The sequence below is a fragment of the Alosa sapidissima genome, chromosome 8 (assembly GCF_018492685.1).
Source record: "Alosa sapidissima isolate fAloSap1 chromosome 8, fAloSap1.pri, whole genome shotgun sequence".
In the NCBI taxonomy this organism is placed as follows: domain Eukaryota; kingdom Metazoa; phylum Chordata; class Actinopteri; order Clupeiformes; family Clupeidae; genus Alosa; species Alosa sapidissima.
Window position 1 is genome coordinate 38,862,008 of NC_055964.1, and position 15,361 is coordinate 38,877,368.

Here is a 15,361-nt window from a genome sequence, read left to right on the forward strand (position 1 = left end):
CGAATCTCTGGCCCATGGCAGTTCCATGGATTTGTAAAAACAGTTTGTCGTCGAATTCAAAGTCGTTATGGGTTAAGCAGATTTCTAAAAGTTGAAGTAAAGTATTGTCTGGGCGTGTGGGATCTGGAAATTGAGTGAACTTGTGCTGTACTGCTTGAAGGCCTGAGATGGTGTCTATGTTTGTATAGAGACTGTCAACATCGATGGTGAACAGGTAAGTATGGTTGGGAACTGCCATGGGCCGGATTTTATGTATGAAATCATATGTGTCTTGTATGTATGTGGGGTGTTTAGTGGAGAGGGGATTAAGAAAGTGATCTATGAAAAAAGAAATGTTGTAAGTGGTGGAACTACAATCTGACACTATAGGTCTACCAGGAGGGACTGCGAAGGGAATTGTCCATGAGTCAGGTGGCTTGTGGATTTTGGGGAGAAGATAAAAGGCGCGGGGTCTGGGTTGGTCTGGTCCGATCAGGAAATCAAATTGTTTTTTGGTTATGGAATGATTGGTATATAGTGAGAGGACCAGATTGCGAACTTTTTCTTGTGCTTTGGGTTGAAGGGATTGAGTGATGGGTTTGTAATGGAGTGGGTTGGAAAGTTGCCTGTTGGCTTCTAGGAGGTATTGGTGAGTGTCTAGAATAACTATTTTGGAACCCTTGTCGGCTGGTTTAATGATGATGTTTGGGTTGTGGCAAAGTTGGAAAATTGCTCTTTTTTCTGCTGGGGAGATGTTGGGGTGGCTGGAGTCAAAAGGGCGGGAGAGATAGGTGGACAGGGAATGGAGATCTTGTCTAATAAGGGTACGTAGTCCCCCATCCACCTGGGAAGAGTCAGGTTCCCAGGTGGAGGGGAGAGTGAAGGGGACGGGCTCACGGTGGGGTTTGTGTTTAAAATGATCATGTAATTTCAAGCGTCTATGATAACCATGGATGTCCCTTCGCAGTCCCTCCCGGTCCTGGCTGGTGGGTGTGGGAATAAAAGAAAGACCTTTTTCTAGAAGTGCAGTTTGTACAGGGGAGAGAATAAGGGACTTGGACAAGTTGAGGATGAGGGAGTCAGTGTGAGGTGAAGTGTGATTCAGGGTGTGTGAGGGTGTGTCCTGATTTAGGGTCTGTGAAACGTTAAATTTAGTTGTGAGCACCAGAAGTGGAGGATTTTGGAAGCTACTTCTGGGGTCCAGTGGATGTGATCAAGTGTGGTGGAAAATTGATCTGCTGGAAGTGGTTGGAGGTGGGGGAGGTGGGTGGTGATGTAGCGGTTAATCTCGGTGAGATTGTACTTGTAGTGTGGGTGAATAGAGGGGGAAAAGTTGATGACCGGGACATAAATGTTGGCGTTGGGGAAAACTTTGGTGGCCAACTTAAACATTTTGTGAAGTTGTTTGTTGGTGGTGGCCTTAGCATTGTGCTCTCTGTTGTTAGTACCCACCGACAGGACTAACAGCTCAACGGCTTCTTGTGGGGAAGTTTTCTCCAGTAAACGGTTCATGTGGTTGGCTGTGGCACCTGGGTAGCTGTCTATCTGTATGTTGGGATATGGATGAGGGGGAATACGGGCCAGATTGGAATCGCCTATGAATAATATGGGTTTGTTAGGTCTGATGTGCCACTCCTGAAGTCTATTGTTGGACCATTTGTGATAGGTAGGAGAGAAGAGGGGGAGAGAGAGAAGTGGGACTGTAGGAGTCCGAAGAAGAGGGGGCCTAGGGGACAGGGGTTGTGTAGAGTGTGGTGTAGGTGAGGGTTTGTGTAGAGGTAGGGGGGAGGGAGTAGGAGCCCCAGACAGTTCTACACCTGTGGAGGTGGAGGGCTCAGCATTGGGTTTTGTAAGCTGGTTAGCTTTTTTGTTTCCCTTGCTCATCATCACCCTTGATGGTTTGGACTGTCCTGGGTCTACCCCTCCCACTTGGGTGGAACCTGGTGGAGAGAGACATGGTGTTATATCCTGTGGAACCAAATGTGTTATGAGGTGGTTAGCCTGGGTGGTGTTAGTGGTGGCCGTGTTAGGGCGTTGGGTGATTGTGGGTTGACTGTTATAAGTGTGAGTGACAAGGGCTGTAACCTGTATGGTGGGTCTGTTTTTGGGTGGTGTAAGGGTAGGGGAGACCGGGAGAGTGTCAGTAGGGTGGGTGTTAGTGGGTGTAGGGTTAGGGTTAGTAAGAGGGTTTGGGGTGTCAATGGGAGAAGTGTCTATGGGTGTGGGAGTAGTGGGGGGATTTTTGGTGTGGTGTTGTGCGTTCTGAGTGGTGTGTGTGGTGTTGGGTGGGTGTTGATGGTCATCAGTATCTGAGAGTGTATCTGTCAGGTCAGGTGTGTTGATGGTAAAAGTGACCTGCTGTAAGTCAATGGAAGTGGAGAGTGAAGGGATGGATGGGGTGGTAAGTGTAAGTGTGGGATGTGGCATAACTCCCAAGTCCTGTTTAGGAGGGGGAGTAGGGGCCCTAGTGGGTGCAGGAAGAGGAGGGAATTCAGTGAGAAAAGAGGGGTCAGAAGAGTGAGTGGGTGTGGGGGGGTCCCTAGGAGTGGGGGTAGTAGTCTGGTGAGGGGGGGTGGTGTGTGTTGGTGTTGTGTGGGGGGAAGACTGAGGGTTGAGAAGCCGTTGAACTGTCTGTAAGGTAGTGGGTGACAGGCGAGTATGGTACCTCTTTCTGGCCCAGCCACTGGCAATCTGAAATGCCAGTGTATTGAAAGGGGAAGGGGTGGAAGTCAGTAGTGTAAGTTGTGTGTTATAGTGTTCCAGAAGGATGTCCATGTTGTGTTGCATCCAGTCTGATGTGTTCTGGTTGAGTAGTGTGCGTGTATGTTGAGTGGGTAGTGCTGGTTTAATGAATTGTGTAAGTTTGGCTACTTGTCTGGTCATACCTGTGGGGAAGAGGCCTGTCTGGAGTGCATGTGAAATTATGTGTTGGTGGTGAGTGACTTGAATCAGTTTGAAGTAGTGTTTGGATTGTTGTCGGGTGAGGGGATCTGGAGGTTGTGTGAGAGGACATGTGTAGGGTCTGTTGAATGAGGCCATGTTGTATGTGTAATGTAGTGAGTGAGTGGAAGTGAATGTATGGAAGTCAATGTATGGAGTTGTGTAGTGTAGGGAGAAGAAAAGAACGAAAACAAAACCAAAAAACCAAAAATAAAAAATGGGGGGGGCAAATATGTTGGAGGGGGGGAAAAAGGAATGGGGGCAGCTGGCTAGAAAGGAGCAAAACGGTAAAAGCCAACCTTACAGAAATTAACCAACACTAAAAACAAACAACTGAAAAGATAAAAGCCCTTACCTGTAGCGCAGACCTAGGTTCGCATACCTCATGCTTGTGTTGGGTTTGATGTTAAAGATCCACAGAGTAGTGTTCCAGATGGTAGATTGCTCAGGTTACCTCCAAAAGAGTGAGGTTGCAGTCCAAGTTCATGAAAGAGAGCACAGTCTTGACAGCCAGGTGTATAGCAAACAGTCCAGATATGTGCTAGCATGCTAATCCATGTGGTCAGGCAGGTGGATAGGGTAGTCCTCTTACAGTGTTTGTTAAAATTTAAAAGCCAATCTTTATTTCAAATAATTTAAAACCAATTGGATTAACTAGTAAGGAATAAAAGCAGAAATACCGTGTTGCTCCTTGGAAAACTCCTGACGTTTCGGATAACTAATCCTGCATCAGAGGAGAAAGTGCCTAGTGCTGGTGTGTTTGGTATTTCAGTTAGAAATGAGGGGGGGAGTTAGGAAGAGGAAGGGGTTTGTTTCTGGGAAGAAGGGTGTTGGTTGGATGTAGTGTGAGTCAATCTAAATGAGAGTATGTGGCTGTCTGTGATTGGGGCATTTGAAATTGGTCTGCAAATGGAGGGAAGCTAAGGTGGTTGGGAATTGTAGTTCTAAGTGTAAAAAGTGAAGTTGAGGTAGAGTGTAAAGGCTCTACTTAAGAGGTCCTCAGGGGTGTAGTGGCTAAGAGGCCAGACTGGAAGGGAGAAGGGCACAGGTTCGAGGCCCGTCTGACCAACTGTGCAAAAAGCATTTATAAATAGGTTTAAATAAATAAAATAAATAAAAGTAGTAAGAAGGTGAAACAGGGTTAGAAGATAAAAGAGAGGACCTAAAAGTGAAATATTAAGTAAAAAGTGTTAGGGTATGTTTGACTAATATGGAGAGGGTAAAACAGAGTAAAGGGTAGATTCCCTGGCGTAGTGGTAGGGAACCCGCTCCTGGACCCCAGAGTCGCAGGCTCGAGTCCCACCAGGGAGGGGCACAGAGGAGTTTTTCTCAAAAGGAGCTAATCTTTCTAGTAGTAGAAGGTCTATACTGAGAATAAAAGGGTTTAAAATCAAAGACTAAAGGAGACTCAATAGAGTAGGGGGAAAGCATCTGCCCCTCGGCTGGAGGGCAGCAGGTCCAAATCCCAATAGAGTCACTCCAAATTTTTGTATTTTTTTGAGAAGGTAAAGAAAAAAAAGAAAAGAAACAGAAATCAAATTGCAATAGCCAGTGCCCCCATGGGAGAGTGGTTAGGGCAGTGGGCTGGGAGTCTGATGTGCTGGGTTCAAGACCCGGGTGTGGCCGGGCCAGAGGAGGACCAACCTGTCGGTGGGAGGAGAGCAGCCCCGGCTGGAGCTACGGTATGTGAAAGGTTGATATGGAGAAAAGAAGAAAGTGTGGTGGATCCAATGGCACTGGCTGGGTTAGGTTAGGGGAACATGATCTTTGGTGGAGTGGGTGACTGTGAGTGCACTGGCCGATTGGATCCAACCACACCAACAAGGAAGGGAAAGTGTATGAAAAGGTCAACTGTCTATAAATAAAATGATATGTATATATAAATAAACAAATAAATAAAGAAAAATAAATAAATAAATAAACAACTCATGAAGGGTTAGGATAAGGGGTGGGGGGCTGGAGGTTAGGTTGAGGGATAGGGGTTAGGTTGAGGGGTGGGGGTTGGGTTGAGGGATGGGGGTTGGGTTGAGGGATGGGGGTTAGGGTTAGGGTAAGGTAAGTGGACAGGTGTGGAGAGGACACCTGGATTCCGGAGGGAGGCTGGCGCGGAGAAGACACCTGAATTCCGGACGGGAGGCACAGGCAAGCTAGCACGGTCCTTCCCGTGTTTTCATCAGGGCTTCCCCACACTCGTCCTTCCCATAGTTTCACCAGGGCCCCCCCACACCTGACCGTATCCGCGGCCTGGACCAAAGTCCAGACTCACGTTAGGCACGGTCCTTCCCATGTTTTCATCGGGGCTTCCCCACACTTAGCCAAAATAGGCCTTAAAAATTAGGCGAATTGCCATAGGGTTATGGTTAGGGTTTAGCTATGATTAGGCTAGTCCAGATAGACATAATAGCCCATTGTCATGCCACTAAGTGGCTATGACTGTAAAACATTCCCCAAGTAGGGTTAGGTTTAGGCAATTAGCCTTAGAAAAATTCCCAAATAGGGTTAAAGTTAGGCAAATAGCCTTAAAGGTTCAAAAAATTAGGGTTAGCATACATGCTCCCTTGTTGCAACGTTTCGAGTCAATTAGATCTTCATCAGGCAAGGAGATGTTGCTGCCAGGATGGTCAGGGACGAAATGAGGGCGTTGTATGATGCTCCTCCTTTTATAGACCAGCTGCCGATGTGATTTTTAGCTTCTGTCAGTTTAGACTTTTGGCTTTTTTAACCTTTAGTATTGCCCTTAGTGTAGCATAGTAGCTTTAATTATTTGGCTTTTTGCCCTTAGTGTAGCTTAGTTGCTTTAATTATTTGGCTTTAATTCCCCCTCTTTAGTTAGCTTTAGTTAGCTTAGGTTTACTTGGTATTATTAGCCCTTAGTTTAGCTGAGTTTAGCTTTTTTATCACTGGCAGGTAGGTGTTTAGTTCTATTTATTTTTTGTTGTTGTTGTGGTCCCATTTAACCTCCTTTTTACCCCCCAGGTGTGGAGAAGACACCCGAATTCCGGATGGGAGGCACAGGCAGGTTAGGTTAAGGTAAGTGGACAGGTGTGGAGAGGACACCTGGATTCCGGAGGGAGGCTGGCGCGGAGAAGACACCTGAATTCCGGACGGGAGGCACAGGCAAGCTAGCACGGTCCTTCCCGTGTTTTCATCAGGGCTTCCCCACACTCGTCCTTCCCATAGTTTCACCAGGGCCCCCCCACACCTGACCGTATCCGCGGCCTGGACCAAAGTCCAGACTCACGTTAGGCACGGTCCTTCCCATGTTTTCATCGGGGCTTCCCCACACTTAGCCAAAATAGGCCTTAAAAATTAGGCGAATTGCCATAGGGTTATGGTTAGGGTTTAGCTATGATTAGGCTAGTCCAGATAGACATAATAGCCCATTGTCATGCCACTAAGTGGCTATGACTGTAAAACATTCCCCAAGTAGGGTTAGGTTTAGGCAATTAGCCTTAGAAAAATTCCCAAATAGGGTTAAAGTTAGGCAAATAGCCTTAAAGGTTCAAAAAATTAGGGTTAGCATACATGCTCCCTTGTTGCAACGTTTCGAGTCAATTAGATCTTCATCAGGCAAGGAGATGTTGCTGCCAGGATGGTCAGGGACGAAATGAGGGCGTTGTATGATGCTCCTCCTTTTATAGACCAGCTGCCGATGTGATTTTTAGCTTCTGTCAGTTTAGACTTTTGGCTTTTTTAACCTTTAGTATTGCCCTTAGTGTAGCATAGTAGCTTTAATTATTTGGCTTTTTGCCCTTAGTGTAGCTTAGTTGCTTTAATTATTTGGCTTTAATTCCCCCTCTTTAGTTAGCTTTAGTTAGCTTAGGTTTACTTGGTATTATTAGCCCTTAGTTTAGCTGAGTTTAGCTTTTTTATCACTGGCAGGTAGGTGTTTAGTTCTATTTATTTTTCCTAGGGTTAGGGTTAGGGTTAGGGTTAGGGTTTAGGGTTAGGGTTAGGGTTAGGGTTAGGGTTAGGATAGGAGGTAATAGCCACAAGTGCACCGGGGTGCAGTTGGTTTTTTGGCCACAAGTCGTGCAGCGTTGGTATTAGACTGGCGGCACCCCCATGCGCCCCCATGTTTTCTGACGCTCCGGACGCAATGGCGCCACCCCCGTCTCGCTGTGACCTTGCGTCGCGGAGCTAGGCGGTTGGCTAGGGCCAGAATCATATACGAATCCGCAGTTAGCGTGCTTCCACATGCGGGGGGGGGTCGGGATTCACATGTGAGCGCCTCCCTAGCGTGACTAGTGTCGCCCTCGTGTGGAAATCAGGCAGCTATGCCTCAGTGTTTTCACTCTCACTATCCCTGACTATGATAGGAGGTAATAGCCACAAGTGCACCGGGGTGCAGTTGGTTTTTTGGCCACAAGTCGTGCAGCGTTGGTATTAGACTGGCGGCACCCCCATGCGCCCCCATGTTTTCTGATGCTCCGGACGCAATGGCGCCACCCCCGTCTCGCTGTGACCTTGCGTCGCGGAGCTAGGCGGTTGGCTAGGGCCAGAATCATATACGAATCCGCAGTTAGCGTGCTTCCACATGCGGGGGGGGGTCGGGATTCACATGTGAGCGCCTCCCTAGCGTGACTAGTGTCGCCCTCGTGTGGAAATCAGGCAGCTATGCCTCAGTGTTTTCACTCTCACTATCCCTGACTATGATAGGAGGTAATAGCCACAAGTGCACCGGGGTGCAGTTGGTTTTTTGGCCACAAGTCGTGCAGCGTTGGTATTAGACTGGCGGCACCCCCATGCGCCCCCATGTTTTCTGACGCTCCGGACGCAATGGCGCCACCCCCGTCTCGCTGTGACCTTGCGTCGCGGAGCTAGGCGGTTGGCTAGGGCCAGAATCATATACGAATCCGCAGTTAGCGTGCTTCCACATGCGGGGGGGGGTCGGGATTCACATGTGAGCGCCTCCCTAGCGTGACTAGTGTCGCCCTCGTGTGGAAATCAGGCAGCTATGCCTCAGTGTTTTCACTCTCACTATCCCTGACTATGATAGGAGGTAATAGCCACAAGTGCACCGGGGTGCAGTTGGTTTTTTGGCCACAAGTCGTGCAGCGTTGGTATTAGACTGGCGGCACCCCCATGCGCCCCCATGTTTTCTGACGCTCCGGACGCAATGGCGCCACCCCCGTCTCGCTGTGACCTTGCGTCGCGGAGCTAGGCGGTTGGCTAGGGCCAGAATCATATACGAATCCGCAGTTAGCGTGCTTCCACATGCGGGGGGGGGTCGGGATTCACATGTGAGCGCCTCCCTAGCGTGACTAGTGTCGCCCTCGTGTGGAAATCAGGCAGCTATGCCTCAGTGTTTTCACTCTCACTATCCCTGACTATGATAGGAGGTAATAGCCACAAGTGCACCGGGGTGCAGTTGGTTTTTTGGCCACAAGTCGTGCAGCGTTGGTATTAGACTGGCGGCACCCCCATGCGCCCCCATGTTTTCTGATGCTCCGGACGCAATGGCGCCACCCCCGTCTCGCTGTGACCTTGCGTCGCGGAGCTAGGCGGTTGGCTAGGGCCAGAATCATATACGAATCCGCAGTTAGCGTGCTTCCACATGCGGGGGGGGGTCGGGATTCACATGTGAGCGCCTCCCTAGCGTGACTAGTGTCGCCCTCGTGTGGAAATCAGGCAGCTATGCCTCAGTGTTTTCACTCTCACTATCCCTGACTATGATAGGAGGTAATAGCCACAAGTGCACCGGGGTGCAGTTGGTTTTTTGGCCACAAGTCGTGCAGCGTTGGTATTAGACTGGCGGCACCCCCATGCGCCCCCATGTTTTCTGATGCTCCGGACGCAATGGCGCCACCCCCGTCTCGCTGTGACCTTGCGTCGCGGAGCTAGGCGGTTGGCTAGGGCCAGAATCATATACGAATCCGCAGTTAGCGTGCTTCCACATGCGGGGGGGGGGTCGGGATTCACATGTGAGCGCCTCCCTAGCGTGACTAGTGTCGCCCTCGTGTGGAAATCAGGCAGCTATGCCTCAGTGTTTTCACTCTCACTATCCCTGACTATGATAGGAGGTAATAGCCACAAGTGCACCGGGGTGCAGTTGGTTTTTTGGCCACAAGTCGTGCAGCGTTGGTATTAGACTGGCGGCACCCCCATGCGCCCTCATATTTTCTGACGCTCCGGACGCAATGGCGCCACCCCCGTCTCGCTGTGACCTTGCGTCGCGGAGCTAGGCGGTTGGCTAGGGCCAGAATCATATACGAATCCGCAGTTAGCGTGCTTCCACATGCGGGGGGGGGTCGGGATTCACATGTGAGCGCCTCCCTAGCGTGACTAGTGTCGCCCTCGTGTGGAAATCAGGCAGCTATGCCTCAGTGTTTTCACTCTCACTATCCCTGACTATGATAGGGGGTAATAGCCACAAGTGCACCGGGGTGCAGTTGGTTTTTTGGCCACAAGTCGTGCAGCGTTGGTGGTAGACTGGCGGCACCCCCATGCGCCCCCATGTTTTCTGAAGCTCCGGACGCAATGGCGCCACCCCCGTCTCGCTGTGACCTTGCGTCGCGGAGCTAGGCGGTTGGCTAGGGCCAGAATCATATACGAATCCGCAGCTAGCGTGACATGTTCATCACATACGACTCTTGACTTAGCGGGTTTTCACTCTTGGCCCCTTAGTGGCAGTATGGGAGAATGACAGTCTGTTACATTTTTCATCACATATGAGTCTTGAGTTAGCGCGTATTCACTCTTGGCCCCTTAGTGGCAGTATGGGAGAATGACAGTCTGTTACATTTTTCATCACATATGAGTCTTGAGTTAGCGCGTATTCACTCTTGGCCCCTTAGTGGCAGTATGGGAGAATGACAGTCTGTTACATTTTCCATCACATACGAGTCTTGAGTTAGCGCTTTTTCAGTCTTGGCCCCTTAGTGGCAGTATGGGAGAATGACAGTCTGTTACATGTTCATCACATATGACTCTTGAGTTAGCGCCTGGAGGTTTGCTAGGGCCGGAATCATATACGAACCCGCAGGTATACCATGGGTTTGAGATTTTTTCGGCTCTGCTTAAGGCTTTAACCCTTGCGAGGTTAGCTTAAGTGGGGCACAGTGCACCAGTACTTATCGGTGCTTAAGCCTGGTTGTCCGTGGGGGGGGTGGTACCCAGAGGGGGGGGGCGTTTGCCACTTTGTGTTGCGGGCTTAGCATAGAGGGTGTTAGCTAGTTTGATTAGCGTGTTTAATTTGGGTTAAGTTTAGGAGTAGGATACAGGGTAATGCTCCCAGGCTCACACACACGCGCGCAGGGGACAGAGAGGAGTCTTTGGAGCCTCTGTGAGCAGCTGCAGCCTGTGTGAGAACACGCACTGTCTCCTAGGCCTCTCTGTGCCTCTCCGAGCGTCAGGGGTCAAACCAGAGGTCAAGCTGTAGCTAGTAGGCCTCTGACAAGGCCTCGGCCTAAGTTTGGGCCTCTGTGAGTAGCCGCAGCCCGTGTGAGCACAAGCACTCTTCCCCAAGCCTCTCCAAGCATCAGGGGTCAAGTCAGAGGTCAGCAGTAGCTAGTAGGCCTCTCACAAGGCCTCAGCCTAAGCTGGAGGATTGGGTTAGATTGTAAATTCATTTTGGGAGAACAGAGTCTAGGTTGTGCTAGCTGTGGAAAAGGGGATAGGGAAGAGGTTGGGCCTCTGTTCGTGTATTAATCGGGGTTAAGTTTAGATGTAGGATACAGGGTAATGCTCCCAGGCTCACACACACGCGCGCAGGGGACAGAGAGGAGTCTTTGGAGCCTCTGTGAGCAGCTGGGGCCTGTGGGTGGGTGTGTGTGTGTGTAGGGGTGCTGCAGTGGGTATAGCACAGCATCTAGGCCCAACTTTAATAATAATAATGTAATAATAATAATAAGTCGGGGCCTCTCTGAGCAGCTGGAGCCTCTCTGAGCAACAGGCCCCTCTCACTGTCCCTCTCTATCACCTGCGCGCGCGTGCGTGCGTGTGTGTGGCTGTGCTTGGTGGGGGGGGTCTAGCGCAGCTCTCTGTGTCTCTCCCTGCTCCTAGGCCCGAGTTGAGCCCGTCTGAGCACAAGCACTCATCCCCAGGCCTCTCCCGGCCCGTCCCGTCACAGTAGCTAGTAGGCCTCTCACAAGGCCTTAGCCTAAGCTAATGTGTGTGTGTTTGGGGGGGGGTGGGGGAGGGGGCGCTCAGGATCGGGTGAGATTCTAGATTAATTTTGACGCTCCGGACGCAACGCCGCCACCCCCGTCTCGCTGTGACCTTGCGTCGCGGAGATAGGCGGTTGGCTAGGGCCGGAATCGTATGTGAATCCGCAGCTAGCGTGACATGTTCATCACATACGACTCTTGACTTAGCGGGTTTTCACTCTTGGCCCCTTAGTGGCAGTATGGGAGAATGACAGTCTGTTACATTTTCCATCACATACGACTCTTGACTTAGCGGGTTTTCACTCTTGGCCCCTTAGTGGCAGTATGGGAGAATGACAGTCTGTTACATTTTCCATCACATACGAGTCTTGAGTTAGCGCTTTTTCACTCTTGGCCCCTTAGTGGCAGTATGGGAGAATGACAGTCTGTTACATTTTTCATCACATATGAGTCTTGAGTTAGCGCGTATTCACTCTTGGCCCCTTAGTGGCAGTATGGGAGAATGACAGTCTGTTACATTTTTCATCACATATGAGTCTTGAGTTAGCGCGTATTCACTCTTGGCCCCTTAGTGGCAGTATGGGAGAATGACAGTCTGTTACATTTTCCATCACATACGAGTCTTGAGTTAGCGCTTTTTCACTCTTGGCCCCTTAGTGGCAGTATGGGAGAATGACAGTCTGTTACATTTTCCATCACATACGAGTCTTGAGTTAGCGCTTTTTCACTCTTTGCCCCTTAGTGGCAGTATGGGAGAATGACAGTCTGTTACATTTTTCATCACATATGAGTCTTGAGTTAGCGCGTATTCACTCTTGGCCCCTTAGTGGCAGTATGGGAGAATGACAGTCTGTTACATTTTTCATCACATATGAGTCTTGAGTTAGCGCGTATTCACTCTTGGCCCCTTAGTGGCAGTATGGGAGAATGACAGTCTGTTACATTTTCCATCACATACGAGTCTTGAGTTAGCGCTTTTTCACTCTTGGCCCCTTAGTGGCAGTATGGGAGAATGACAGTCTGTTACATTTTCCATCACATACGAGTCTTGAGTTAGCGCTTTTTCAGTCTTGGCCCCTTAGTGGCAGTATGGGAGAATGACAGTCTGTTACATGTTCATCACATATGACTCTTGAGTTAGCGCCTGGAGGTTTGCTAGGGCCGGAATCATATACGAACCCGCAGGTATACCATGGGTTTGAGATTTTTTCGGCTCTGCTTAAGGCTTTAACCCTTGCGAGGTTAGCTTAAGTGGGGCACAGTGCACCAGTACTTATCGGTGCTTAAGCCTGGTTGTCCGTGGGGGGGGTGGTACCCAGAGGGGGGGGGCGTTTGCCACTTTGTGTTGCGGGCTTAGCATAGAGGGTGTTAGCTAGTTTGATTAGCGTGTTTATTTTGGGTTAAGTTTAGGAGTAGGATACAGGGTAATGCTCCCAGGCTCACACACACGCGCGCAGGGGACAGAGAGGAGTCTTTGGAGCCTCTGTGAGCAGCTGCAGCCTGTGTGAGAACACGCACTGTCTCCTAGGCCTCTCTGTGCCTCTCCGAGCGTCAGGGCTCAAACCAGAGGTCAAGCTGTAGCTAGTAGGCCTCTGACAAGGCCTCGGCCTAAGTTTGGGCCTCTGTGAGTAGCCGCAGCCCGTGTGAGCACAAGCACTCTTCCCCAAGCCTCTCCAAGCATCAGGGGTCAAGTCAGAGGTCAGCAGTAGCTAGTAGGCCTCTCACAAGGCCTCAGCCTAAGCTGGAGGATTGGGTTAGATTGTAAATTAATTTTGGGAGAACAGAGTCTAGGTTGTGCTAGCTGTGGAAAAGGGGATAGGGAAGAGGTTGGGCCTCTGTTCGTGTATTAATCGGGGTTAAGTTTAGATGTAGGATACAGGGTAATGCTCCCAGGCTCACACACACGCGCGCAGGGGACAGAGAGGAGTCTTTGGAGCCTCTGTGAGCAGCTGGGGCCTGTGGGTGGGTGGGTGTGTGTGTGTGTAGGGGTGCTGCAGTGGGTATAGCACAGCATCTAGGCCCAACTTTAATAATAATAATGTAATAATAATAATAAGTCGGGGCCTCTCTGAGCAGCTGGAGCCTCTCTGAGCAACAGGCCCCTCTCACTGTCCCTCTCTATCACCTGCGCGCGCGTGCGTGCGTGTGTGTGGCTGTGCTTGGTGGGGGGGGTCTAGCGCAGCTCTCTGTGTCTCTCCCTGCTCCTAGGCCCGAGTTGAGCCCGTCTGAGCACAAGCACTCATCCCCAGGCCTCTCCCGGCCCGTCCCGTCACAGTAGCTAGTAGGCCTCTCACAAGGCCTTAGCCTAAGCTAATGTGTGTGTGTTTGGGGGGGGGTGGGGGAGGGGGCGCTCAGGATCGGGTGAGATTCTAGATTAATTTTGACGCTCCGGACGCAACGCCGCCACCCCCGTCTCGCTGTGACCTTGCGTCGCGGAGATAGGCGGTTGGCTAGGGCCGGAATCGTATGTGAATCCGCAGCTAGCGTGACATGTTCATCACATACGACTCTTGACTTAGCGGGTTTTCACTCTTGGCCCCTTAGTGGCAGTATGGGAGAATGACAGTCTGTTACATTTTCCATCACATACGACTCTTGACTTAGCGGGTTTTCACTCTTGGCCCCTTAGTGGCAGTATGGGAGAATGACAGTCTGTTACATTTTTCATCACATACGAGTCTTGAGTTAGCGCTTTTTCACTCTTGGCCCCTTAGTGGCAGTATGGGAGAATGACAGTCTGTTACATTTTTCATCACATATGAGTCTTGAGTTAGCGCGTATTCACTCTTGGCCCCTTAGTGGCAGTATGGGAGAATGACAGTCTGTTACATTTTTCATCACATATGAGTCTTGAGTTAGCGCGTATTCACTCTTGGCCCCTTAGTGGCAGTATGGGAGAATGACAGTCTGTTACATTTTCCATCACATACGAGTCTTGAGTTAGCGCTTTTTCACTCTTGGCCCCTTAGTGGCAGTATGGGAGAATGACAGTCTGTTACATTTTCCATCACATACGAGTCTTGAGTTAGCGCTTTTTCAGTCTTGGCCCCTTAGTGGCAGTATGGGAGAATGACAGTCTGTTACATGTTCATCACATATGACTCTTGAGTTAGCGCCTGGAGGTTTGCTAGGGCCGGAATCATATACGAACCCGCAGGTATACCATGGGTTTGAGATTTTTTCGGCTCTGCTTAAGGCTTTAACCCTTGCGAGGTTAGCTTAAGTGGGGCACAGTGCACCAGTACTTATCGGTGCTTAAGCCTGGTTGTCCGTGGGGGGGGTGGTACCCAGAGGGGGGGGGGGGCGTTTGCCACTTTGTGTTGCGGGCTTAGCATAGAGGGTGTTAGCTAGTTTGATTAGCGTGTTTAATTTGGGTTAAGTTTAGGAGTAGGATACAGGGTAATGCTCCCAGGCTCACACACACGCGCGCAGGGGACAGAGAGGAGTCTTTGGAGCCTCTGTGAGCAGCTGGGGCCTGTGGGTGGGTGTGTGTGTGTGTAGGGGTGCTGCAGTGGGTATAGCACAGCATCTAGGCCCAAGCATCTAGGCACAGCATCTAGGCCCAACTTTAATAATAATAATGTAATAATAATAATAAGTTGGGGCCTCTCTGAGCAGCTGGAGCCTCTCTGAGCAACAGGCCCCTCTCACTGTCCCTCTCTATCACCTGCGCGCGCGTGTGTGCGTGTGTGTGGCTGTGCTTGGTGGGGGGGGTCTAGCGCAGCTCTCTGTGTCTCTCCCTGCTCCTAGGCCCGAGTTGAGCCCGTCTGAGCACAAGCACTCATCCCCAGGCCTCTCCCGGCCCGTCCGATCACAGTAGCTAGTAGGCCTCTCACAAGGCCTTAGCTTAAGCTAATGTGTGTGTGTTTGGGGGGGAGGGGGGGGGGCGCTCAGGATCGGGTGAGATTCTAGATTAATTTTGACGCACCGGACGCAACGCCGCCATCCCCGTCTCGCTGTGACCTTGCGTCGCGGAGCTAGGAGGTTTGCTAGGGCCGGAATCATATACGAACCCGCAGGTATACCATGGGTTTGAGATTTTTTCGGCTCTGCTTAAGGCTTTAACCCTTGCGAGGTTAGCTTAAGTGGGGCACAGTGCACCAGTACTTATCGGTGCTTAAGCCTGGTTGTCCGTGGGGGGGGTGGTACCCAGAGGGGGGGGGCGTTTGCCACTTTGTGTTGCGGGCTTAGCATAGAGGGTGTTAGCTAGTTTGATTAGCGTGTTTATTTTGGGTTAAGTTTAGGAGTAGGATACAGGGTAATGCTCCCAGGCTCACACACACGCGCGCAGGGGACAGAGAGGAGTCTTTGGAGCCTCTGTGAGCAGCTGCAGC

At 50.5% G+C, this 15,361-nt stretch overlaps 1 protein-coding gene across 1 annotated transcript; it reads right to left on the reverse strand.

Moving 5' to 3' along the window:
- Positions 1-143: 143 nt before the first annotated feature.
- Positions 144-3,004, reverse strand: LOC121716059 (mucin-2-like). The gene is made up of 2 exons (XM_042102219.1): positions 2,174-3,004; positions 144-2,116 (listed from the first exon to the last, which is right to left on the reverse strand). The coding sequence occupies exons 1-2, from the start codon at positions 2,860-2,862 to the stop codon at positions 1,108-1,110; spliced, it is 1,698 nt and encodes a 565-aa protein (XP_041958153.1). The 5' UTR covers positions 2,863-3,004; the 3' UTR covers positions 144-1,107.
- Positions 3,005-15,361: the final 12,357 nt, after the last annotated feature.